Here is a 25,944-nt window from a genome sequence, read left to right on the forward strand (position 1 = left end):
GCACTGGTTCTCCAGGGCTGTCGGATGAGAGATATCACTGGAGGAAGTCACCGCCGTGTGTTGTAATTCTACCACATAAACCACCAGGCCCTCGTTTAATCCTGATCGCTTCAGAGATCAGAGAGAGGAGATAAACACTTCCAGCCACATTTAAAACGGCTTTCCTCTCCCTGAGATCCCTCATCACATTGATCAGTGTGGAATACAGATTCCATGGGGATTTTGACCAGGTGCTGGCATTCACTTTGAGTGGTTTGTTTTTTGTTTAGAGGACTGTTGCTTCTCATGGTTACGCTAGTACAGGGTAAGGATGCCAGAAAAGACAGCCTGTCTGTCTCTATCCATCTATATTATACTATATTTACAGTGCGTCCCAAAGATCTCTTTGTTTCTTACCCCTTAAAATATCTACCAGCTCCCTGCGTTCCACCTTGAAAAAATGTCAAGACCCTTTCTGCTACTGTCTTTAATTGTCCCCCATTATGAAATCGGGGAGAGGACTGTGGATTTGTCTCTGTTCGTTCCTTCATACGTTAGTCACACGCGATATCTCAGACAGTACTGGCCTGATTTAAAAAAAAACTTGGGTGAATGATACATCTTGCCACAGAGATCCGGTACTTACAAAATTACACTGATTAGTCCAAGGCAGGAGCTATAGTAATGAACTGAACATCATTCGTGGGGGATGACATGTTTTTTGTTGTTTTCAAGGGTGCTGCTCATCTCTTATGGTGATGATGATAACTACACTTTAAGAATACATTGCTTTGATAGGGTACTGACATTGTGATATTGGTGCTGATATTTCTACAGCAGTATGGATGGAAGCGAGGAAGCAGGAGAGTTGGACTTCAGTGCCTTGTTGAAGAAAAGGTGAGTGTGAATTATCTCTGATTATTTCAGAACAAAAAGTTGAGTAACATTATTTTCCAAATCAGTAAGCTTGTTTCTCTTGGGCATGTTATCTCATTGTGTCCATCTCTCTTTGTCACCCCCCCCCCCCCCCCCCCCCTTTCTTCACTGGATTTCACTATACAGAGAGTAAGTGACTACTACTAGTTTACCCAACAGATTGGATTAATGGACATGATTTCCCAGCTACTTTATCACTAACCTGAATTCAGTTCAGTCTTGCTGCCTACTCACAATGCATCTTGAGTCCTCCTGCTAATCTCATACTGGTCCCAGAATACTTCTGCCTAGCACACTCACACCCCTCATGCCCTGCAGAAGACTGTCACTTCTACCAAACAAGCTAGAACACATAGAGCAGTACACTATTAGAAAAAAAGTTCCAAAATGGTTCTTTGGCTGTCCCCATAGGAGAACCCTTTTTGGGTCCAGGTAAAACCCTTTTGGATTCCATGTAGAACCCTCTGTGGAAAGGGTTATACATGGAACCCAAAAGGGTTCTTCCTGGAACCAAATAGGTTTCTGACAAGGGTTCTCTTACGGGGACAGCCAAAGGACCCTTTTAGGTTCTAGATAGCACATTTTTTTCTGCGAGTGCAGGAGATTTAACACACATCTGAATGCACTAGAAGCTTTCACAACACTTTGTGGTCTGCACCTGTTTCTTCCCTATGAGTGTCACTGCATCATCACAATGAGTCATCACTGACTCTCAAGACCTACCTTCCACATCCAGTCACGACTCCACCTGTTTTAAAAGCAATGGTTTATTTCCGCCCCCATCACACACAGACATTGTTCCGTCTCACTCAATCTCTTAATGTCAAACCCATCTCCTAGTCTAGTGGATTTCATGCCCTGGCATTTACCTTGATGTCATGAATTGACCTATACTGGCAAACACATTGTTTGGGGATCTCTTGTTTGTTGAAAATGTGAATGTTGTTTTCAAAATTCATAATACAGTCAAAATGATTCTGAGTTGATGTTCTGTATAATTCAGATTAATCTGAATTTATTTTCAATATTTTACAATAGCTGTGACACTTTTCTGCATGTCTGCAGACCATTGCAGCAGAAATTATATTTGTTGTAGTTGTTGTGCTTGTTTGTGGTCTTCATGCGTGGGTTCTGCTATAATTCGGTTTTGGGTACTGCAATGTATATTTAATGTGTGTATTAATCTGTTTGGTTTGTCTTGTCATGCATGTCGCTTGGGTTCTGCTTCGGAATGAGCGCAGCAGTTGTTTTAAAGGTTCACCAGGTCATCGGTAAGAAACAATTGTTGTCGATGTAATAATATGCTATCTGATTGTTATGTGAAGACTGCAATGAGTTTTTGAGTGAAACCTGAATGCAAATTTGACTTATAAAATTGTAATGGAAAATTGAAGAAAATAGATAATGAAGAAAATGTATAAGTAGGCCTATTGAGCATGAGTAGACCTAACTGTTACTGTGCATGGTCAGTAATGTAGCCCAATGATAATGCTAAGTGATGGCTTCAGACAGTGGCTTACCTTGTCCCCTTGTGTCGTCTTTCTGTGCCAGTGCCTCTAAGTCCCAGGTCAAAAATGAGCCTGATGAGGATGTATGGGAAATCCTCCAGAAGGCTCCAGCCAGTGAGTATGAGAAGATTGCCTTCCAGTATGGCATAACAGACCTGCGTGGGATGTTGAAGAGGCTGAAGAAGATGAAGAAGGAGGAAAAGAAGAGTGAAGGTTGGTATCTCTATCTTTGTGAAACCAACACATATCCTTCAGCTAATACATTATGCATCCTGAGACTGAACCCGACCTAAAATGGAAACCGCAAATACTCATTTAGGTACTCATCCCTTCAGTCATCCCTCCATGGAAGCCTCCATTGTAGAAGCTAGCTACTGTATCTGTATTTACAGCTAAATGTTACCTCTGCAGCACAGGAGGTTGCTGAGGGGAGGACGGCTTATAATAATGGCCAGAACGGAGTGAATTGAATGGCATCAAGCATGGAAGCTATGTGTTTGATGTAGTTGATACCATTCCACTTACTCCGCTCCAGCCATTACTACAAGCCCGTCCTCCCCAATTAAATCGCCACCAACCTCCTGTGCTCTGCAGATAAGTATTGTTAACTATAGGAAAAGTAATTTCTCTCCATGTGTCTGTGTCTACAAACTCCAGTTTTCCTAAAGAAGCTGGACCCTGCCTACCAGGTAGAAAAAGGGCATAAAATGAAACTATGCATTGAGGTGGCCAATGAAGACGTAGATGTAAAATGGCTGAAGAATGGGCAAGAGATTCAATCAACTGGAAGGTAGCCATCAGCAGAGAGGGTTTTCTGAGCTTGCATTCAAATTGAATGAATTACTGATGTACCATCTCTTACAAATGTGTGTACAACACATGCTTATTCAGCAACTCAACAATACAATTAGCTATCTCTCAGATTGCTGTATATGTCATGCTAACGTTTCTCTTCCTTCCCCCCAAAACACATGGATGGACTGTGCTGATCTTGCTGACCTTTCATGAACAGCAAGTAAGTGCTTTCATCATTTCAAGCAGCACATCTGAAATTGTTTTGCTAGGTACCAACAGTACCAAAGAGCTGAAATAAGCTACACAAGAATACGACTTTGTCAACCATTGTAAATATGGAAGCTTTTTGGGGTCTCCACACTGCTGTCTAATCTGAAAACACAATGATGACTGATGTAAAACTGTTATGCCATCAACCAATTTACCAGCTATCTATACAATGTATCATCAACAAGAATACAATGTTACACAGAAGGCTATTGCGGTTTGAATGTTGTCTATGTCTGTCAAAAAGAAGGGACAATTGAGTGAATAATTGAGTGGATAATGAAGGTTCTTGTCCATCTACCAGGTACATCTTTGAGAGTGTTGGCAACAAGCGATACCTCACCATCAACCACTGCTCACTGTCAGACGATGCCACATACACTTGTGTGGTCGGAGATGAGAAGTGCACCACAGAGCTCTTTGTCAAAGGTGCATGTGAGACAAGCTGAAAGTGGACAATCAACGGTCCAACATCAATGTTTCGTTTGTACACCAGTTTGAATGCATTTCACACTGACGTTATATTTGTGCCTGGTGGTATAATGGTGGTTCTTACTGTTTATTTCTCTGTGTGTCTGCAGAGCCTCCTGTCACTATTACAAGTCATCTGGAGGACCAGATGGTCATGAAGGGTGAGCGGGTGGAGTTAGAGTGTGAGGTGTCAGAAGAAGGGGCTACTGTCAAATGGTAGGACATTCCCTCAACCCACAAATCAAACTCAAACACCATAACTTCCATACCATAGAAGGTGTGAGGAGGTTAACAATGGGTGCCATACTAGACAGGGTCTTAAGATTTACAAAGTGCCAAGTCCCTGACCGAGGACATCAAAAGCATGGTCTGGCATACTGTTCACATTACGTCACTTCACAACAACTCAGACAGACACAACAGATGGCTGTAATAACTAATATGATGACATAGTGGTACAGTAGGAAATAGCTATATTTTGTGTTTCCCTTGTTAGAAGTAATCCACATATCAGATCTTGGTTTGATACATTCCTCTGGTTGTAAGGATTGAAACAGATGTAGTTTCTGAGTCTGCGCTGCATGGTACAATTTCCTCACATGTCCAGTTGAGGGCATTTGTGTCTCTCATGGCTTTAATGTGTTAGTCACCCCGAGGCTCTGACTTCCCTGACTGAAAGATAGATGCTGAACTGCCTGCCACAGTCACTCTGCCACGGTGTCTCAGCCACGGTGTCTCTGCCACGGTGACTCTGCCACAGTGTCTCTGCCACAGTGTCTCAGTCACAGTGTATCTGCCACAGGGCTAGGCTGAATATCATAACATGCAGTAAATTATCAGCCACATGAAAGGTCACACAGAGCTGTTAGCACCTCCCCTGTCCTTTAACGGAACAAGAAAGTAATTGTGAATTATGGTCACCCATCTAAAATACAACAGGGTGATGTTCCTGGAATTGGGCCTAATCATGGGCACAGAAATAAACATCTATCTGCCAGTTCGTTTCTTTGGGAAAACATACAGTATCAGATTGCCATGATACCACTGTTAATACCTGTGTAACAGTGCCTTCATTGGTGAAAATGAAATAGTCGTGGTAAAGTGATGACCATTCAGAAAAGTGACATGTTGAGAACATTTGTAATGCAAAATGGCTGACTGTGTTACATCGACAACTCTGTATCACATTCACTAGAGACTGTCTAACATAACCTCAAATCAAAGCTGTTATAGTGACACCTCTGACTGTTTTGTAGAAATGTAGATGAAATTAATCAGACAATAATGGAGAATTTGATACTGCTGGTGCTCATGTGGTGCTCCGTCTATGCAGGGAGAAAGATGGTGTGGAGCTGACAAGGGATGAGTCCTTCAAGTACCGCTTCAAGAAAGATGGCCGCAAGCACGTCCTCATCATTAATGAGGCAACTAAGGAGGACTGTGGCCACTACACAGTTAAAACCAATGGCGGTGAATCTATGTCTGAACTCATGGTGTCGGGTAAGTGCTCACATCAGTCAACAGAACAGACTGAAATACATCTCTGCTCAACAATGTTGAATATGATAGCTAGTATCCTGGGGTCCAACCACCTGCAGTCCATAAAGCATGTCCAGTTTATAGACAGACAAAGTAATCTTTGAACTAGAGTACTGGGCTGAAGATACAGAAAACATTGTGAATCTTCTTCCTCACCCTTCACCGAGACACAGCCTACTCTTGTGTTCCTGTCACTCCAAGCAAGCCCCTGTTCTGCCTAACCTTGAAACATGGCTGCCCACGCCATCAACCATGTTACTATGTCAAGGTTACCGCACAGACACAAGTCTGTCCAAATGCCAGCTAAAGTTAGAAGACATGGCCCATATATTTTATCTGAAGGGTACAGGCTGGCGCAGGTGACCCTCAATTGTCTATCTGTGTCTTTGTCTGTCTGTGTCTCTCTCTCTCTCTCGCGCTCTCTCTGTCTCTCTCTGTATGTGTTCTATCTTTCTCTCTCTGTTTGTTCTCTCTCTCTCTCTCTCTCTCTCTCTCTCTCTCTCTCTCTCTCTCTCTCTCTCTCTCTCTCTATTCTGTCCTGTCCCATTGTACTGCATGTTTAATTTGTTCTGTATATCTAATTTGTGCCAATAGGTGTATATTTATAGGGTATTCCAAAAAGGTATTCAGGGAACATGGCAAACTAAAAATGTTGTCCTATTCCAGCGAGTATAGAGAATCAACCCACAGGCGATGTGGTAGAGACGTTGGATGATGACCATTCAATGGAAACGAACGTAGGAGAAAATCTAAACCAACGTAGGACAAAAATTAAATAACATTCATTTTGATTGAACAACAACCATCAATTAACAATGTCACTTCAGCATTTTCAACTGTGACAGAACCTTAGCTGTGTCATTGTGACAAATAAAAACACCCATTCTCCACCATCTCATAACTAAACATCAGTTTATCACCGTTTTACAATCCTAACATGACCGTAAGTGCCCAGTCATTGATGTCAAGAGCTGCAGTATGAAGACATTGGTTTTGCTGTCTTTCAGTTAGACCTGGATTTTTTTTTTTTTTACATTTTAAAAGTTTGGACACACCTACTCATTCATGGATTTTTCTTTATTTTTTACAATAATAATAGTGAAGACATCAAAACTATGAAATAACACATATGGAATCATATGGAAATATATTTTAGATTTGAAATTCTTCAAAGTAGCCACCCTTTGCCTTACCACACTCTTGGCATTCTCTCAACCAGCTTCACCTGGAATGCTTTTCCAACAGTCTTGAAGGAGTTCCCACATATGCTGAGCTCTTGTTGGCTGCTTTTCCTTCACTTTGTGGTCCAACTCATCCCAAACCATCTCAATTGGTTTGAGGTCAGGTGATCCTTCTTGGTCAAATAGTATTTTTTGGCTACTACATAATTCCATATGTGTTATTTCATAGTTTTGATTTCTTCACTATTTTCTACATTGTAAAATAATGTAGAATTATTATTATTATTCTACAATGTAGAAAATAGTAAAAATACAAAAAAACCTTGAATGTGTAGGTGTGTCCAAACTTTTGACTTGTACTGTATATAAACAGACATGTATGTTTGTATATATACAGTTATCAAACCAAATAAAAATCAAATCACATTTGAAACCAATTACAAATACAACCTTATCATGAAATGCTTACTTACGAGCCCTTAACCAACAATGCAGAGTTTTTAAAATGTATTTAGTAAGTAAGAAATGTTTTGCTAAATGGACTAAAGGAAAAATAGTAACACAATAAAATAACAATAATGAGGCTATATACAAGGGGTACAGGTACTGAGTAAATATGCAGGAGTACGGGTTAGTCGTGTAATTGAGGTAATATATACAGTACATGTAGGTAGGGGTAAAGTGACTACGCATAGATAATAAACAGAGAGTAGCAGCAGCGTATGTGAGGAGTGTGATGGAATATTAATGTATATACAGTGCCTTGCGAAAGTATTCGGCCCCCTTGAACTTTGTGACCTTTTGCCACATTTCAGGCTTCAAACATAAAGATATAAAACTGTATTTTTTTGTGAAGAATCAACAACAAGTGGGACACAATCATGAAGTGGAACGACATTTATTGGATATTTCAAACTTTTTTAACAAATCAAAAACTGAAAAATTGGGCGTGCAAAATTATTCAGCCCCTTTACTTTCAGTGCAGCAAACTCTCTCCAGAAGTGCAGTGAGGATCTCTGAATGATCCAATGTTGACCTAAATGACTAATGATGATAAATACAATCCACCTGTGTGTAATCAAGTCTCCGTATAAATGCACCTGCACTGTGATAGTCTCAGAGGTCCGTTAAAAGCGCAGAGAGCATCATGAAGAACAAGGAACAGACCAGGCAGGTCCGAGATACTGTTGTGAAGAAGTTTAAAGCCGGATTTGGATACAAAAAGATTTCCCAAGCTTTAAACATCCCAAGGAGCACTGTGCAAGCGATAATATTGAAATGGAAGGAGTATCAGACCACTGCAAATCTACCAAGACCTGGCCGTCCCTCTAAACTTTCAGCTCATACAAGGAGAAGACTGATCAGAGATGCAGCCAAGAGGCCCATGATCACTCTGGATGAACTGCAGAGATCTACAGCTGATCTGTCCATAGGACAACAATCAGTCCTATAATGCAAAAATATGGCCTTTATGGAAGAGTGGCAAGAAGAAAGCCATTTCTTAAAGATATCCATAAAAAGTGTTGTTTAAAGTTTGCCACAAGCCACCTGGGAGACACACCAAACATGTGGAAGAAGGTGCTCTGGTCAGATGAAACCAAAATTGAACTTTTTGGCAACAATGCAAAACATTATGTTTGGCGTAAAAGCAACACAGCTGAACACACCATCCCCACTGTCAAACATGGTGGTGGCAGCATCATGGTTTGGGCCTGCTTTTCTTCAGCAGGGACAGGGAAGATGGTTAAAATTGATGGGAAGATGGATGGAGCCAAATACAGGACCATTCTGGAAGAAAACCTGATGGATTCTGCAAAAGACCTGAGACTGGGACAGAGATTTGTCTTCCAACAAGACAATGATCCAAAACATAAAGCAAAATCTACAATGGAATGGTTCAAAAATAAACATATCCAGGTGTTAGAATGGCCAAGTCAAAGTTCAGACCTGAATCCAATCGAGAATCTGTGGAAAGAACTGAAAACTGCTGTTCACAAATGCTCTCCATCCAACCTCACTGAGCTCGAGCTGTTTTGCAAGGAGGAATGGGAAAAGATGTCAGTCTCTCGTTGTGCAAAACTGATAGAGACATACCCCAAGCGACTTACAGCTGTAATCGCAGCAAAAGGTGGCGCTACAAAGTATTAACTTAAGGGGGCTGAATAATTTTGCACGCCCAATTTTTCAGCTTTTGATTTGTTAAAAAAGTTTGAAATATCCAATAAATGTCGTTCCACTTCATGATTGTGTCCCACTTGTTGTTGATTCTTCACAAAAAAATACAGTTTTATATCTTCATGTTTGAAGCCTGAAATGTGGCAAAAGGTCGCAAAGTTCAAGGGGGCCGAATACTTTCGCAAGGCACTGTATGTGTGTGGCATCAATATGAATGTGTGTGTGTTTTCTGTGTGTGTCCGTGTGTGTATTGCAGTGTCAGTGTAGTATGTGCGGGTGTGTGGTTAGAGTCTGGTAAGTGTATATCGAACCTGTGCAAGAGAGTCAGTGCAAAAAAAAAAAAGAAAAAAGAAGAAAATAAAGGGGGTCAATGTATATAGTCCAGGTGGCCATTTGATTAACTGTCTAGCAGTCTTATGGCTTGAGGGTAGAAGCTGTTAGGGAGCCTTTTGGTCCTAGAGTTAGTGCTTGGGTATCGGTTGCCATGCGATAGCAGAGAGAACAGTCTGTGACTTGAGTGGCTGTAGTTTTTTGCCATTTTTAGGGCCTTCCTCTGACACCGCCTGGTATAGAGGTCCTGTATGGCAGGAAGCTGGGCCATACACACTACCCTCTGTATCGCCTTACGGTCAGATGCCGAGCAGTTGCCATACCAAACTGTGATGCAACCAGTCAGGATGCTCTTGATGGTGCAGCTGTAGAATTTTCTGAGGAAAAAAAATCTTTGCAGTCTCCTGAGGGAAAATAGGCATTATCGTGCCCTCTTCAAGACTGTCTTGGTGTATCTGGACCATGATAGTTTCTTAGTGATGTGGACACCAAGGAACTTGAAGCTCTCGATCTGCTCCACTACAACCCTGTCGATGTGAATGGGGGAGTGCTTGGCCCTTCTTTCCTATAGTTCACAATCAGCTCCTGTGTTTTGCTCACGTTGAGGGAGAGGTTGTTGTCCTGCCACCACACTGCCAGGTCTCTGACCTCCTCTCTGGTTCGTCGTTGGTGATCAGGCCTACTACTGTTGTGTCATCGGCAAACTTAATGATGGTGTTGGAGTCGTGTGTGGCCACGCAGCCGTGGGTGAACAGGGAGTACAGGACTAAGCACAAACCCCTGAATACACAAGTATCTTGTGTGTATTATTTTATTGTGTGTTGCTCAGCGGTTGTTGCTCGTAGTTGAATTTAAATATGATATCTGGCCCAGCTCACAACTATAGTTTATCTGGGCCCCATCAAATTTAGCCATTGCCAAGAATTACCAGCTGCCAACCCCATTATGCTCTCAGTAGCAGCTTCTCATTGCTCCTGTCAGCTAACTTCATTCTGCCGTAACCTTCACTAGGAGTGGAGTAGTTTACATTGATCATTGCGGACACTCCCTGTCCACTACCCTTAACTGTCTCGTACTCTCTCTTATGTTGATAGACTTTGAGCTTGCAGCCTCCGTTGATGTCTAAAAGTATTAGTTTCCTGTGTGGATCAGATGCCCTATCCTCTATGCATCTGGTGTTGTCATATACTGTATATATACTGTATATCCATGTCACTTAGGATCCCCTAGTAAAAGTCCCCTAGAAAAACCTAGGATCATAATGAACACACCACATATTCTGAAATACTTCATATACTACATACATTGTGAATCATCTCTGACCTCTGACTTCTGACCCTTTAGAGAAGGAACTGGAGGTGTACCAAAACATTGCTGACCTCACGGTGAAGGCAAAGGATGAGGCTGTGTTTAAATGTGAGGTCTCAGATGAGACTGTGAAGGGTATCTGGTACAAGAACGGAGTGGAAGTGAAGGCTGATGCCAGGACCAATATTACACACATTGGCAGGTGAGAATGGTATCCATACTGTTGTACTGGGTAGGATCAGAAGGTTTGTTGAGTAGTTGGACAAATATTTGTGAAAATTCTGTCTCACTGAAGGATCCACAAACTCACTATCGATGATGTCAAACCTGAGGACCAGGGTGACTACACCTTTGTTCCAGAGGGATACGCATTCAACCTCTCAGCCAAACTCAACTTCCTGGGTACTTTTACAATTACACCATGTCATGTGCCCCTGCATTTCATAATGATCCTTTTCATTTTATGAATTCATTGCGTGTTTGTCTGCTTTTCAGAGGTCAAGATCGATTATGTGCCTCGCCAAGGTATACCATGGTTTATTCTTCATCCTCGCAGCCTCTTATTCAATTGAAAATATTATATATCTTGGATTGCTGGATTAAGAATACATTTACATATTTTGCATTCCATCATTCTTTATTCCTGAAGATCCTCCAAAGATCCACCTTGACTGCATGGGTCACACGTCCGACTCCACCATAATGGTAGTGGCTGGGAACAAGCTGCGACTGGACGTGCCCATCACTGGAGACCCAGCGCCTACTGTGGTCTGGACAAAGGGAGAAAAGGTAAAGTTGCTGGTTTTCCTTATTAGCCACGCAGGCTAGCACATAGCCTCTATTCCAATCTTGGTAGGCCAGAACCAAATCTTGTGTGAATGCTGGCCTCTGACCAGTGGATGTTTAGGAGAGACTACCTCAGTGCCAACGACTGTACAGATGATCAGGTCTTCTAGGTAAGGCTTGCTGTGAGAAGACTGAACCATGTTGTTTTGTCTTCCCCATTAGTACGTCATAAGCTGTCTGATACTTTGTATGTTCACTCATACAATTAACTCTTCCACTACCAGTGGCCATGTACTGTAGACTAGCTTAATTATTAATGTTTCTTTCCTTGTTTTTTTCAATATCAACTATGGTGTTTACCTTGTTTTCCACTTTCAACTATGTGGTTTCCCATGTTCTCAATTGTCAAACTTTTTAATTTACGTCTTAGCTAATTGTCCCACTTTCATGGTGAGAGGATCCCTTCCTCACCCATCCCAACAGGTAGGAGGTCTGCAGGCGATCACATGACCTAAATTCCAGCAGGTGTCTGGTTGATTGCTGGGAACGGGAGGTTAGTTGGGGAGAAGGGGGAGACAAGAGGGGAATACCCTCTGGCCTCCTCTTCAGCACCCTTACTGCTTTGCTCTGCTCATGTAGGCTGGCTCTGAGGTGGCGGCAGAAACATGGAGCATCAAGGATGGGGATGTGAGTGTGGCCCTAAACACCAACGCTGAGGCCTGTGCATGTCTCTTTTCAATCTCTGTTACTACTTTCTCTCCATAGCACCTGGGTTCCAAAAAATGCATCTCTTTCCCCTGTATATGTGTTTGTGCATTTGTGTCAGTCTCATGCTGTCCTTTCTCTTCTGGCATCCCTGTTACTTTTTATTCCTCATGCTCTCACACACTGTTCATTTCAAAACATCAAGGATTGTATTTTGTCTGTGCCAACAGAGGCCTGGGTGGCAACATGTTGACTGATAACTTAACACAGCATTCAATGCTAATTAAACAATGCATGCGGTTTCATACTTCCATGACGATCAGGTAAGAGCATGTTCAAAATCTTCTGCTGAAATGAAAGACATCGAAGGGGTGACACCAGGGCAGAACAGTAAGTATTATAGCTGCTTTGCATGGCCATTTCAGCTGAGTCTATGAGTAAACCTCCCAGTGTGGTTGGTTTTCATGCCAAAAAGCATGACCAGGTAAATCCTTTCCAGCCAATGTGTCTTGGAAAGTGTATTTCGTCCTTTTTTGGCTTTGACAATAAACAGTATCATCAAGGGTGTGTTCACTACAACAGACCGGAAGCAAGCAAGCCGAAACAAGGAAGGACCTACCTGAATTTGTCCATTAAGAAACTCTCGTTTGCAACGGTGTGCACTAATGAATACACTCCAGATCAGATGATATAAACGGTTGCATTACGAATTGGAATTGATCCCTTAAGTTCAGCTGAATGAGAACGACTCCGCTAATGATCTGCTGTCCTGATGAGTCAGGTGATGACAGAGGGAGATGGAAGGCTCCACGTGGAGAGCACCAAGGGACACTGTATCTTCACTATTGAGGGAGCGGATAAACAGGACGAGGGCCTCTACTCTGTGATTGTGCGGAACCCTGCTGGGGAGGACAAAGCTGACATTAACGTCAAAGTTGTTGGTAAGATACAACCACTGCCCACAAGGATTTTTGTTGATACATTTTTCATTCTGTCATTAGTCAAAGAGATGAGACAAATTAGTTTAATCAGGTTGTGCCTTGCTTATCCTGTATTTTACACTATATTTTGGGAGCTTGGGACAAAGGTTCTATCTGCATTTTTGTCCAAATGTAGTTATTGTCATAGCCTTGTTCTGTTCAATGTTCTCTGCCTATGTAGTACTCTAAACACCCCAATTCATTTTGTTAAGTTCAAAAGAATATAGATAAAAATTGCAGACACCATTCAAACCAATGAGGGTTTGAAACTTTAAAGCCAATTATCTCAGAATCATCCTTTTGCAGATAGAACCTTATAGTCCCAAGTCATCTTATTCATGTTTTTTTATGGCCTTTTCTTTTCCTCAGATGCGCCAGACCCTCCCTCGGCCCCAAGGATCCTCAGTGTTGGAGAGGACTCCTGCGTTGTCCAGTGGGACCCCCCTAAGTCAGATGGTGGCAACCCGATCATTGGTGAGGATATACAGTAGCGTGCATAATGTCTTACCAGATCTTATGTTCAGGCATACACAATGCTCACTTGTTTACAGCGAACATGTACAGAGAAAATATGAGTAGTTTGATTGTAGTATACTGATAAGTACAGTCACATGTCTATCAGTGGAGGCTGCTGGGATGACGGCTCATTAATAATGTCTGGAACGGAACTGAACGAATGGAATAGCATCAGACACATGGAAACCATGTGTTTGATGTATTTGACACCATTCCACTACAGCCATTAAGGTGCCACCAACCTCCTGTAATGTATACAGTAACAATGTTTGACGTTTTCTTCCCAGGCTATGTGCTGGAGAGGAAGAAGAAGAAGAGCTACAGGTGGATGAGGCTGAACTTTGACCCCTACACTGATACTACCTATGAGGCCAAGAGGATGATAGAGGGTGTGGAATATGAGATGCGTGTCTATGCAGTGAACGCCATTGGCATGTCATGCCACAGCGCTGCCTCACAACCCTTCATCCCAGTGGGTGAGTTCCCCTCCTTGTGATTTTCCTTTATATACATCTATGAAATTGAACTTCCCTGTTTGAGGGATGGGGAAATACATTTTGTTCTATGTGGCGCCTCGTACAATCAGGTCATTCAAAATGCGAACAGATATGTGTCAGCTTGTTGGTGTAAACTTTGGGTGGTGGATGGTCATCGTATAGGCATGTGCTCTCCCTTGGGTGGTCACACTGGACAGTCAGTCACTCACCAGTCATATGATTATGTTTACATGCACATCAATAATTCAATATTAAACTGATTATGACAATAGGTAGATTATGCAATAGTCATGTAAACATCTTACTCTGATTATCTTGATCGGCGTACGGTCAAAATCGAAGTAAACAAGCAGCAATTAAAACACCAGGTTTTCTAAGCAATCTTTTGAATTATTAGGATGTGTGAACGGCTTAATCGGAGTTCCAGCAGTGCATTTGATCTGCACTTGTGACAGCACCAGCAGTGCAAGCTTCCCTCTTATGTGCGAGGGAAGTTACCACAAGAGGGCACAGTGGTCTGAAAGTACAGTGCCTTGCGAAAGTATTCGTCCCCCTTGAACTTTGCGACCTTTTGCCACATTTCAGGCTTCAAACATAAAGATATAAAACTGTATTTTTTTGTGAAGAATCAACAACAAGTGGGACACAATCATGAAGTGGAACGACATTTATTGGATATTTCAAACTTTTTTAACAAATCAAAAACTGAAAAATTGGGCGTGCAAAATTATTCAGCCCCCTTAAGTTAATACTTTGTAGCGCCACCTTTTGCTGCGATTACAGCTGTAAGTCGCTTGGGGTATGTCTCTATCAGTTTTGCACAACGAGAGACTGACATCTTTTCCCATTCCTCCTTGCAAAACAGCTCGAGCTCAGTGAGGTTGGATGGAGAGCATTTGTGAACAGCAGTTTTCAGTTCTTTCCACAGATTCTCGATTGGATTCAGGTCTGGACTTTGACTTGGCCATTCTAACACCTGGATATGTTTATTTTTGAACCATTCCATTGTAGATTTTGCTTTATGTTTTGGATCATTGTCTTGTTGGAAGACAAATCTCCGTCCCAGTCTCAGGTCTTTTGCAGACTCCATCAGGTTTTCTTCCAGAATGGTCCTGTATTTGGCTCCATCCATCTTCCCATCAATTTTAACCATCTTCCCTGTCCCTGCTGAAGAAAAGCAGGCCCAAACCATGATGCTGCCACCATCATGTTTGACAGTGGGGATGGTGTGTTCAGGCTGATGAGCTGTGTTGCTTTTACGCCAAACATAACGTTTTGCATTGTTGCCAAAAAGTTCAATTTTGGTTTCATCTGACCAGAGCACCTTCTTCCACATGTTTGGTGTGTCTCCCAGGTGGCTTGTGGCAAACTTTAAACAACACTTTTTATGGATATCTTTAAGAAATGGCTTTCTTCTTGCCACTCTTCCATAAAGGCCAGATTTGTGCAATATACGACTGATTGTTGTCCTATGGACAGAGTCTCCCACCTCAGCTGTAGATCTCTGCAGTTCATCCAGAGTGATCATGGGCCTCTTGGCTGCATCTCTGATCAGTCTTCTCCTTGTATGAGCTGAAAGTTTAGAGGGACGGCCAGGTCTTGGTAGATTTGCAGTGGTCTGATACTCCTTCCATTTCAATATTATCGCTTGCACAGTGCTCCTTGGGATGTTTAAAGCTTGGGAAATCTTTTTGTATCCAAATCCGGCTTTAAACTTCTTCACAACAGTATCTCGGACCTGCCTGGTGTGTTCCTTGTTCTTCATGATGCTCTCTGCGCTTTTAACGGACCTCTGAGACTATCACAGTGCAGGTGCATTTATACGGAGACTTGATTACACACAGGTGGATTGTATTTATCATCATTAGTCATTTAGGTCAACATTGGATCATTCAGAGATCCTCACTGCACTTCTGGAGAGAGTTTGCTGCACTGAAAGTAAAGGGGCTGAATAATTTTGCACGCCCAATTTTTCAGTTTTTGATTTGTTAAAAAAGTTTGAAATATCCAATAAATGTCGTTCCACTTCATGATTGTGTCCCACTTGTTGTTGATTCTTCACAAAAAAAATACAGTTTTATATCTTTATGTTTGAAGCCTGAAATGTGGCAAAAGGTCGCAAAGTTCAAGGGGGCCGAATACTTTCGCAAGGCACTGTATGTATTTTTACAATGCAATCATGTATTATGCCAAATCAATTAAATTAAACCATTACTTATGAGAAGCAATTCACCTCACATACTGTAACCTACTGTAACAGTGTGAGCTAGCCCATCTAGATGTCACGATCACTGTCTTCCATCTCCTTGTCATAAATGAGCCAAGGAGCAGCGTGCATGTAATTCCACATCTTTAATAAAGTGAAACCTTCACAAAAAATAGGTAAACAGATGCCGAATGTGACACAACCGTGGCGCACACAAACACTCACAGAAAATACATTATTACCCACAAACACAGGTGGGAAAAAGGCTACCTAAGTATGTTTCCCAATCAGAGACAAAGATAGACAGCTGTCCCTGATTGTGATCCATACCAGGCCAAAAACAAAGAAATAGAAAACATAGAATGCCCACCCAAATCACACCCTGACCTAACCAAATAGAGAAATAAAAAGGCTCTCTAAGGTCAGGGCGTGACACTAGATGAATAATGCAGAGAAGTAATGAGCTGTGTCTGTGGAAAAACTGAAAGTATGCATCTTAGAAATAGTTTTCACATACAAACTGTATATGTCTGAACTCAGAATCAAGTAGGCTTCACAAAAATAACATGGTCGCTGTGGTAGAACGTTTACTTTGATTGGTGATCTTCTGCATTAATCAAAGTCCCATGAGGTAGCCTGATTTCAGATGTGTCCATGTAAACAGGATTATTAGGAAAATCGTTATTTTTGCATTGCATGTAAACGTTTTTAATCAAACTATTATATTCATCTTATCAATCCCCAAGCTGACAAGGTACAAATCTGTCGTTCTGCCCCTGAACAGGAAGTTAACCCACTGTTCCTAGGCCGTCATTGAAAATAAGAATTTGTTCTTAACTGACTTGCCTAGTAAAATAAAGGTAAAATAAAAAAATGACAAATAAATTCACAATAATCGTATTATTGTCCATGCATTGTCACACTGTCACATCAACACAACTTCTGTCCTGGCAGAGATTACTGATGTGAGCTGACCACGGAACATAAACAGAGCATAAAAACAGAAGAAACAACCCCATTGTTCTGACCTGTATTCTCTGAATATAATGTTGATATTACTTCGTTAATAATACAGTTGCGCTAATATGTCACAAAATTCCCAATTTGATGTATCAAATTGTATGTATTTTTTTACATGATTTTAATTGGAAATGTACAAAACTGTTTCCATCTTAAAGTATTTGGATTACCCATATACATATTTTCAGTGGCAGTGCGTTTGATTGATGCCAGTGCTGTCTATCACTACAGTGAATTGTCTTGGGGGTTTGGCTACTGAGAGTTAAGTTTACATATCCCCTAAGCCATGTAAGGTCTGCTATGCAATCACAACGGGCACCTCTAACCACTCAACAACAACACATGGTCATCTTGACATTTGGTTCCTATGGCATGCTGACTTGTGCTTGTAGGGAAAACATGTTTGGGTAGACACTGTCTAAAATAAGACTGGAGGAGGTGTCTTCAAGACAGAAATCAGTGTCTAGTGGAATTATGGGGCTCTCTTTACCTTGGGTCCCCCTCTACTTTCTCCTCCTTCTCGGGGATGTGAGTGTGAACATCGAGGTATCTGGACGGACCCATCTCTTGTAAGACAGCTGATTAGGAAACTATCTGTGGCATCCCCCTCTATAAATAATGGCATGTAAGCGTGTGGCGGGGCTGGGACCAGCTGCTTAGAACCCAGGGGCTAGCTGCTACTGTTGAGGCTGCTCTGGGAGGACATCGACCCAGCTGAACTGCTGCTGTCGAGTGCTATCACTGAGATAGAACAGATCGAGAGAGAGGAGCAACAGCAGAGTAGATTGAGGCGTGTGGGAGACAAGGAACAGGAGGAGTACGACAAGCTCACTTCGAAGAGCACTATCTTAACCTTACTCAAGGATGACCAAGCCAATGCTGCCAAAGACGGCCGAGAAGAAGCCGCCAGCGGAGGAAGTTCCAGTGGATGGTGCAGCAAAGGCACCGACAGAGGGGGAGGCCAAGCCACACGCAGCAGCAGTACCTCCTCCAGAGGAACAAGCCCCAGATCTGGCACCAGAGACCCCTGTTGAGCCAGCAGCACCCTCAACAAGGCCAGTCCCAGCTGAAGGAGCCCCAGCTCCGGCACCCCCAGCTGAGGATGGGGCCTCTCCGGCAGAAGGAGACCCATCAGCCGATAGAGCCCCCCCTGCAGAGGGTGACCCAGCAGAGCCTGCCCCGGCACCAGAGCCCGCCCAGGCACCAGAGCCCGTACCAGAGTTGGAACCTCCTAGGAGTAGGCATTGATTTATTTTCCTCTAAGCTAGGGTCAACTATTACGTGCATGGTTTGTGCTGTAATAAATACTGGGATTTCTTTAATGATAATGATGATAATAAGATAGAAGGTGAACCCTGGCTGTGGTTTCTGTGGTTCTGTTCTCCTTTTTACTGTTATTGTAAGGGGCAATGTAAGTAGGAATGGACAGTGCCACCTTCATTGGTAAATCAGAGATGTTTGTTGTATGTTTTGTCTCACAGGCGCAAAAGAGAAGAAAAGTTTTCTACTAACAGACTTTCCTGTGTTGTTGTTTGTGTGTTGGCTAATAAAATGAAAAGGATGTTTCTCAAAGCATTGTTTGCTGTGTTCCTGTACTGCCCGTAGACGCCAGTTGGTCTTTCCCATTCAGTCTGGCCCTTTAAACACAGACTGACCTCTGACCTCTACTACATGCCTCCCCTGTCTGGTTAACCTGTGACATGGGACCATGGGCTCAGGGCCTGGGGGAAAGGCAACTCTGTAACTCAACCTCTGATGGCTGTCAGCTTGAGCTTATTTTAGGCTGCTTTTGCAGGATGTCTCTATGTGCTAATGTGTTGTTACATGCAAACTGTTTATGTGGTACAAATCAGCTATGACAGGATAAATTACAAATAACCTCAGTTCTCTCTGTTGATATTAGGATTATTCATGAAATACATCTTTAGATTTATGGATGTAAACAAAAAATGAGTAAGATACTCTATTTGTTTCTCCATTGTTATTTACCCATTTTCTAAGAAAAATGGTGAGATAAACATGACATTAAGATTTATAGGGACTGAATGGTTTCCATAGTAGCATTGATGCAGCTAGCCCAGTATTGCAGCCTGGTCTCATAGACTAGACGTAACATAGTAAAGGTAAATACAGAACACTAATATTAGTATGATATGTCACGTTTGGTATGGTTACCACAGGAGGTTGGTGGCACCTTAATTGGGGAGGATGGGCTCATGGTAATGGCTGGAGCGGAATAATTGGAATGGTACCAAACACATCAAACACTTGGTTTCCATGTGTTTGATGCCATTCCATTTACTCTGTTCTGGCCATTATTATGAGACGGCCTCCCCTCAGCAACCTCCACTGATGGTTACATAAGACAGATGGTTACTTAACTTCTTGGTGACAGGGGGGCAGTATTGAGTAGCTTGGATGAATAAGGTGCCCAGAGTAAACTGCCTGCTACTCTGTCCCAGTTGCTAATGAATGCACATTATTAGTAATATTGGATAGAAAACACTCTGAAGTTTCTAAAACTGTTTGAATGATGTCTGTGAGTATAACAGAACTCATATGGCAGGCGAAAACCTGATAAAAAATCCACCAGGAAGTGGGAAATCTGAGGTTGGTCGATTTTCAACTCATTCCCTATTGAAGATACAATGGGATATTGGTCATGTTGCACTTCCTAAGGCTTCCACTAGATGTCAACAGTTTTTAGAACTTTGTTTGAGGCTTCTACTGTGAAGTGGGGACGAATGAGAGGGGAATGAGTCAGAGGTCTGGCAGAATGCTTTGAGCTCGTGACGCGCGGTCTCTCTCTCTCTCTCTCTCTCTCTCTCTCTCTCTCTCTCTCTCTCTCTCTCTCTCTCTCTCTCTCTCTCTCTCTCTCTCTCTCTCTCTCTCTCTCTCTCTCTCTCTCTCTCTCTCTCTCTCTCTCTCTCTCTCTCTCTCTCTCTCTCTCTCTCTCTCTCTCTCTCTCTCTCTCTCTCTCTCTCTCTCTCTCTCTCTCTCTCTCTCTGCGTGGATGACATCAGTGAAAATCACTGCATGTTTTGGAACTACTGAACATAACACGCCAATGTAAAATGAGATATTTGGATATAAATATGCACTTTAACGAACAACCACAACCTTAACCCCTTTAGCTAACCCTTCCCCTGATCTAACCCTTTACCCTAACTCATAAACTTAATCTCAACCCTTACCCCAAACCATAATCCCTAGTCTAGCTAAGGTTAGCCAGGTAGCTAACGTTAACCCCCCAGCCACCTAGCTAGAATTTCTAACATATCATACCTTTTGCAAATTCGTAATATATTGTATGTGTCGCAAATTCGTAACACATTGTTCGTTTTAGATATTCGTAACATATAATACGAATTGTAATTCGTAAACATGTTATACAAAAAGGGTAATGGACAAATGAATACATACCATCCTAAATGGAGTGACTCGTAATTGCATACAGAATAATATAAAATGCTCTAAGACCAGGTTGAGTATTGATGAAAGCTCTGTCATGCATTTTTTATTTAACCAGGCAAGTAAGTTAAGGAAATATTCTTATTTACAATGACAGCCTACATCAGCCAAACCCGGACGACGCTGGGCCAATTATGTGCCTCCCAATCACAGCCGGTTGTGATACAGCCTGGATACGAACCAGGGTGTCTGTAGTGACACCTCAAGCACTGAGATGCAGTGCCTTAGACCGCTGCGCCACTCGGGAGCCTACAAGGTCCATACTTAATCTCCAATGTGCTAGCTCCAGGTCAGCTAGCATGCAGGGGTGCTTAACACATGGGTTGTGGTAAGGTTGGAGATACTGTATTTCAGGAAGTGATGCTTTTATTGGAGGACCCTAGTTTACAAGGCTGTTACCAGTAGCAACACACTTTATCTGCAGCTAAGTTAAACTGTCTTGATGCTGAGGCATCAATGACAGGTAGCAGTAAATCCACAATAAAAATATCCTGCATTGACACCTGCTAACACTGAAATGTTTCCTTCTCTATTTTTCAATATGTCTTTTTTACAGTCATATACTGTGACATCGGTGACATACCATATGGAAATATTGATGTATTTTTTTCTTGACATTGATTTCTTATTTAGACTAGAATAATGTTGCTGAAATCTCTCTCTCTCTCTCTCTCTCAGCCCCAACCAGTGAGCCCGTCGGCCTGTGCGTGGATGACATCAGTGACACTACCATCTCACTGAAGTGGAGAACCCCGGAGCATCTGGGTTCGTCTGAGCTGGATGGCTATGGGGTCGAGTACTGCAAGGAGGGCTGTGAGTACTGCATTCAATATTTTGATCCCTGACACACACACTCACACAATGTCTGGGTAGATAAGGAGGAGGATGGCATGAAAGCTGTTAACACACTATTTGAAAAACAACCTAACAATATTGAAAAACTGTCAAATAAATCCAAATGCAGCAACATTTCAGAGAGCATTGCCTGTTTAAATTTTTAAAAAAAATCTTGACCCTCTTACATAAAACGACACCCTCTATCTATCATGCTAGCTGTATCACACTTTCCATGATGAGCCATTATCTAAAAAGCTTTGGTTTTAGTCTGACAACATCAAAGGCCTAAGTTGTCAAGAGTGGTTTGAGCCAGGGACCATTAGCACAACGCGTAGGTAATTAAATCAATCCCTCCAGGGTTGGCTATGCTGGCCAGCTGCACGTCAATGTTCTAACTCCATCCAAGCAGGCAGCCCTAGTTGTGATGACATATAGGGATGGGGCACTGAGCCTTCTTCGGATGTTGCGTTTTGACATGTCTGTCTGGCCGTCTCTTGCCCACAGCTGATGAATGGGTGCCAGCTTTCGAGGGTCTGACAGAGAGGACATCTGTAATCATCCGGGACCTGCCTACCGGGGAGAAGATGCAGTTCCGTGTCAGAGCCTACAACATGGCAGGGCCCAGTGCACCTACCTCCCTAGCACAGGCCGTCACTATCCGCGAGATCATGCGTAAGCATTCCCCCATGATTGCCTAAAACGAATCCAATTTTTCAATTATACCCTCCCTCCCATACAATGAGCATGAAGTCAAAACATGTACAAAACATAAATATATTTTTTACCAGGGAAGTTCCTAAAACACTTGTACTGTAAGAGTAAGACATCATCAGTTTGTTCAAAATCCAAAGGTTGTAATGGAAAGTATGTGAGGTGTCCTGCTGTTGTCTCCTCTCTCCTATTTCTCTACAGTTTGAGATATTTAGCTGATGAGGCTTGAAGTTAGCCTCCACTACCCTACATGGATCTCAGGGCTCACAGATCATGTTTGGGAACATACATACATTGCCAAGGTCATCAGCTATTTCGCTCTCAGCACCTAACAGATTAGTTGTGAGGTGTATTTTGAGTTCTCAGATGTACACTGAAGCCCCCGGCCTTTGCACTTGCTGCAGGATGATATTATCACTAAGTGCTGATTGGCAGTAAGGAAATTTCACGGTAACAGTGACACTGAGACTCAGATTTTTCACTTTAAAATGTATGTCAAACAAAAACCAATGATTGCAAAGTTAAACAAACCATACAACTCTATGCATGATGACTACGTTTAACATTTTCCATTGAAAGTTACAAAAACACATTTACTGTGGAAATTGTTAAAAGTAGTTCCTGTGCATAGAGTTGTATGGTTGGTTTAATTCTCCAATGATTGGTTTTTGTTTGACATACATGTTAAAGTGAAAGTCTGTGTCACCGTTACTGTGGAATTGCACTGAAAAGCACTTGATGTTGTCAACTCACGCTTATTACTACCGCACAGGCGGTTGGTCAATGTACATGAGCAGTAACTCATTGGATCAGTAATGGTGCCATCAAGCTAAACGTGATAGTTGAAAGGTATTGTAATGAAACAGAAGGGAGCAGGTCTCGAACCCTCAACCTTCGAGCCCGAGGTCCGGCGCGCTATCGAATGTGCCGCAAAAGCATGCTCATTGCGGCAGAGTCCATTTCCGTGCTTATAAACCCAGGGTCGTTACAGTATTGTGGTAGTCTCAGGGAAAAGTCTGAGCCATGAACCAACTTCTAGGGTTGGGCGGTATGCATATTTTCATACCATTCCTGTACCATAGAGGGGTATACGGTATTACTGGCAGTGCACACAATGGTCGGTATTTTTTTCCCCCAAAAAATTCACACAGCGGACACTAGCTAAATGCTAACAAGCGAACATAAACTAATTGCAAGAACAGACAACCGAGCTCTAAGTTAAATAACTACAGTATCTGAAAAGGCTAATCAGTTTGCTGCAGCACAAAGAAATGTTTGGCAGCCAGGATTTTTATCCAAGGGGGGATTTGATTGTTTCTGCCATAACCAAGAAGCTTGCCACTAAGTTAGGACGTTAGCAAACCAAATGCATAGCTGGAGCCCTGAGCTGGAGATAATTTATTTGGCACATCTTAGATAGTGAAAACTTATAGTTATAAGCAGTGGCGTAGCACACACCCCCGAGAGGCGGGTAGGCCCCGAGCTTTAGGGTACTGATGGCATTGGCATAATTTCAAGTAAACTGAGGGTAGGCTATAGCAAAGTGACTTTATTCTATTTTCTGCATTCCTACACAATTTAAAAATGTCTAAAATGCTGTACAGAGAACAGCAAGAACAAGCAATTGACAACAATTGACTCCAATCATTATCACCTTGGCTGCTATACCTTCATTCACCTCAGTTGATAAGGGACATAAATAACATTCTTCAGCAACATATCTTACAGCAATTAGCTGCTACGCATTAGCTCAGCACCGGAATTTAAAACTGGAGTTTAGTTTCAAGTCAAACAGCTGTAACCTAGTCAATTACAGCCACCTTTCACCTTTGCACTGTTTTGAGAGGAAAGTTGGGCTGTTCACCTGCAGTCAGGCAAACATTCTTCCCGCCCACTTCGAGGTGTCTGCATGGTCCTAAAGCCAGCCCAAATTGACACCCCTGATTGACAATATTGAGAAGACGGTATACCGCCCAAGCCTACCACTTTGCCCGCACACGCACACCACAAAACTGTACCCAAACACTTTTATTCATTGACATTTATTACATTTTTGTTAACAGAGAAACCCAAAATCTGGATTCCTAGAAATCTCCGCCAGACCCTCATCAAGAAAGTGGAGGAGACAATCAACCTTGTGATCCCTTTCCAGGTATGGGGTAGAGTACACCCTTCACACTCTATAGGATGAATGTACTGTATATATGCTGGTGCCCTTGCCCATAAGAGAAATATGTTGAATGAAATTGCTATTTCATTTTCTTTGGTGCACGTTGAGTTATGGAATGGTGCTACCGACATGAAAGAAATATTACAGTTTACTATGGAATACTAGTCCTACTGTTACGGTTTTCTTGTGGTGAAGGAGAGTCGGACCAAAATGCAGCGTGGTATTCTTGATACATGTTTAATAAAGAATAAACACGAACAATAAAAAAAACAACAAACACAACGAAAACCTATACAGCCTATCTGGTGCAAAACAAACAGAGACAGGAACAATCACCCACGAAACACTCAAAGAATATGGCTGCCTAAATATGGTTCCCAATCAGAGACAACGATAAACACCTGACTCTGATTGAGAACCACTCCAGACAGCCATAGACTATGCTAGATACCCCTACTAAGCCACAAACCCAATACCTAACAAAAACCCCAAGACAAAACACACCACATACAAAACCCACGTCACACCCTGGCCTGACCAAATAAATAAAGAAAACACAAAGTACTAAGACCAGGGCATGACACCTACCTATCTATAGGTTTTGGAAAATTTGCTCTTTTAGTATTTGTCCAGTAGGTTTCCTCAAGGAGAAAGCTCCCATTTGTGCGTCAAAATAATAAACCAAAATTACTGCAAAAACACAACAGTAAATACTACAGTATACTACAGTCTGCAAAAATACCTCAGTAAATCACGCTATGTCTCTTTATTCCTTTCTGCTTTTCCCTCAAGACTATAAATACATACAGCTTCAGTTTTGAAACTGTATCCTAGTAACACATGCAATTGACAGACTGATAACTGATACAGACATGATTATCTTAAACAGCTCATAGTGAGTAACTGCTGAAAACCACAAGCCAAGGAGTCTGGGCCACCGCCAAATGTACCACCATCTACTGTATTCATTAGGAACATTTATCTAGGTTCAAATCTGCCATACAAATATCTGAACAATATCATATTTCAAATGTCTTGGTCTGGAGATGTACTGAAATCATCATCACCCCTGGACCTGTAATGATTATTTAGTAAACGTAGGTTACTGAGGAAAACCAATATTTCACACATATTAACTTACTTGTACTGTAGTCCTCCAGAATCTGGTTTGGTCTTTCTAAAAAATATTAGATTGTTTATATTATTTTATTTTAGGGCAAGCCTAGGCCTGTGATCACCTGGAGTAAAGATGGGGAGCATCTGAACCCGAAGCAGGTCAGCGTCCGAAACAGCGACACCGACACAATCCTGTTCATCCGCAAGTCAGAGAGGAAGGACTCTGGGAAGTATGAAGTCAAGCTGCAGATTGAGAATGTTGAGGACACAGCCAGCATCTCAATTCAAATTGTCGGTGAGGACTCCTCACAACTCTAATGGTTTGGAATATAAATGTTTTATGATTGATCAGTGGCACTATCAGTTCACTCAGAATGGGTTTATGCTGTATCTGAGTTAACTATGAAACTGACACGTTCCGCAAGCTGGTCCCATTATGG

General features: G+C 42.1%; 1 protein-coding gene and 1 non-coding gene across 10 annotated transcripts in view; both read left to right on the top strand.

The window, feature by feature from the left end:
* mybpc3 (myosin binding protein C3) overlaps window positions 1-25,944 on the top strand; it is a 41,972-nt gene that overhangs the window by 9,651 nt on the left and 6,377 nt on the right. For 6 of the 9 annotated variants that reach the window (XM_036980894.1, XM_036980897.1, XM_036980901.1 and 3 more), the window contains 21 exons: window positions 817-876; window positions 1,042-1,044; window positions 2,157-2,186; window positions 2,467-2,636; window positions 3,081-3,213; window positions 3,436-3,438; window positions 3,790-3,914; window positions 4,067-4,172; window positions 5,290-5,456; window positions 10,526-10,691; window positions 10,785-10,891; window positions 10,985-11,014; window positions 11,139-11,278; window positions 11,915-11,962; window positions 12,762-12,921; window positions 13,330-13,434; window positions 13,764-13,952; window positions 21,349-21,483; window positions 22,012-22,179; window positions 24,282-24,370; window positions 25,604-25,799. In XM_036980894.1, the coding sequence (XP_036836789.1) occupies window positions 817-876; window positions 1,042-1,044; window positions 2,157-2,186; window positions 2,467-2,636; window positions 3,081-3,213; window positions 3,436-3,438; window positions 3,790-3,914; window positions 4,067-4,172; window positions 5,290-5,456; window positions 10,526-10,691; window positions 10,785-10,891; window positions 10,985-11,014; window positions 11,139-11,278; window positions 11,915-11,962; window positions 12,762-12,921; window positions 13,330-13,434; window positions 13,764-13,952; window positions 21,349-21,483; window positions 22,012-22,179; window positions 24,282-24,370; window positions 25,604-25,799 (2,330 nt within the window). The remainder of the gene's footprint in view (window positions 1-816; window positions 877-1,041; window positions 1,045-2,156; window positions 2,187-2,466; window positions 2,637-3,080; window positions 3,214-3,435; window positions 3,439-3,789; window positions 3,915-4,066; window positions 4,173-5,289; window positions 5,457-10,525; window positions 10,692-10,784; window positions 10,892-10,984; window positions 11,015-11,138; window positions 11,279-11,914; window positions 11,963-12,761; window positions 12,922-13,329; window positions 13,435-13,763; window positions 13,953-21,348; window positions 21,484-22,011; window positions 22,180-24,281; window positions 24,371-25,603; window positions 25,800-25,944) is intronic. The other 3 variants (XM_036980898.1, XM_036980899.1, XM_036980896.1) reach the window with 2 other exon arrangements.
* LOC118965108 lies at window positions 24,993-25,047 on the top strand. Its single transcript, XR_005052440.1, has one exon. It is a non-coding gene; the product is annotated as a U7 small nuclear RNA (small nuclear RNA).

Source organism: Oncorhynchus mykiss, chromosome 6 (assembly GCF_013265735.2).
Source record: "Oncorhynchus mykiss isolate Arlee chromosome 6, USDA_OmykA_1.1, whole genome shotgun sequence".
Classification (NCBI taxonomy): domain Eukaryota; kingdom Metazoa; phylum Chordata; class Actinopteri; order Salmoniformes; family Salmonidae; genus Oncorhynchus; species Oncorhynchus mykiss.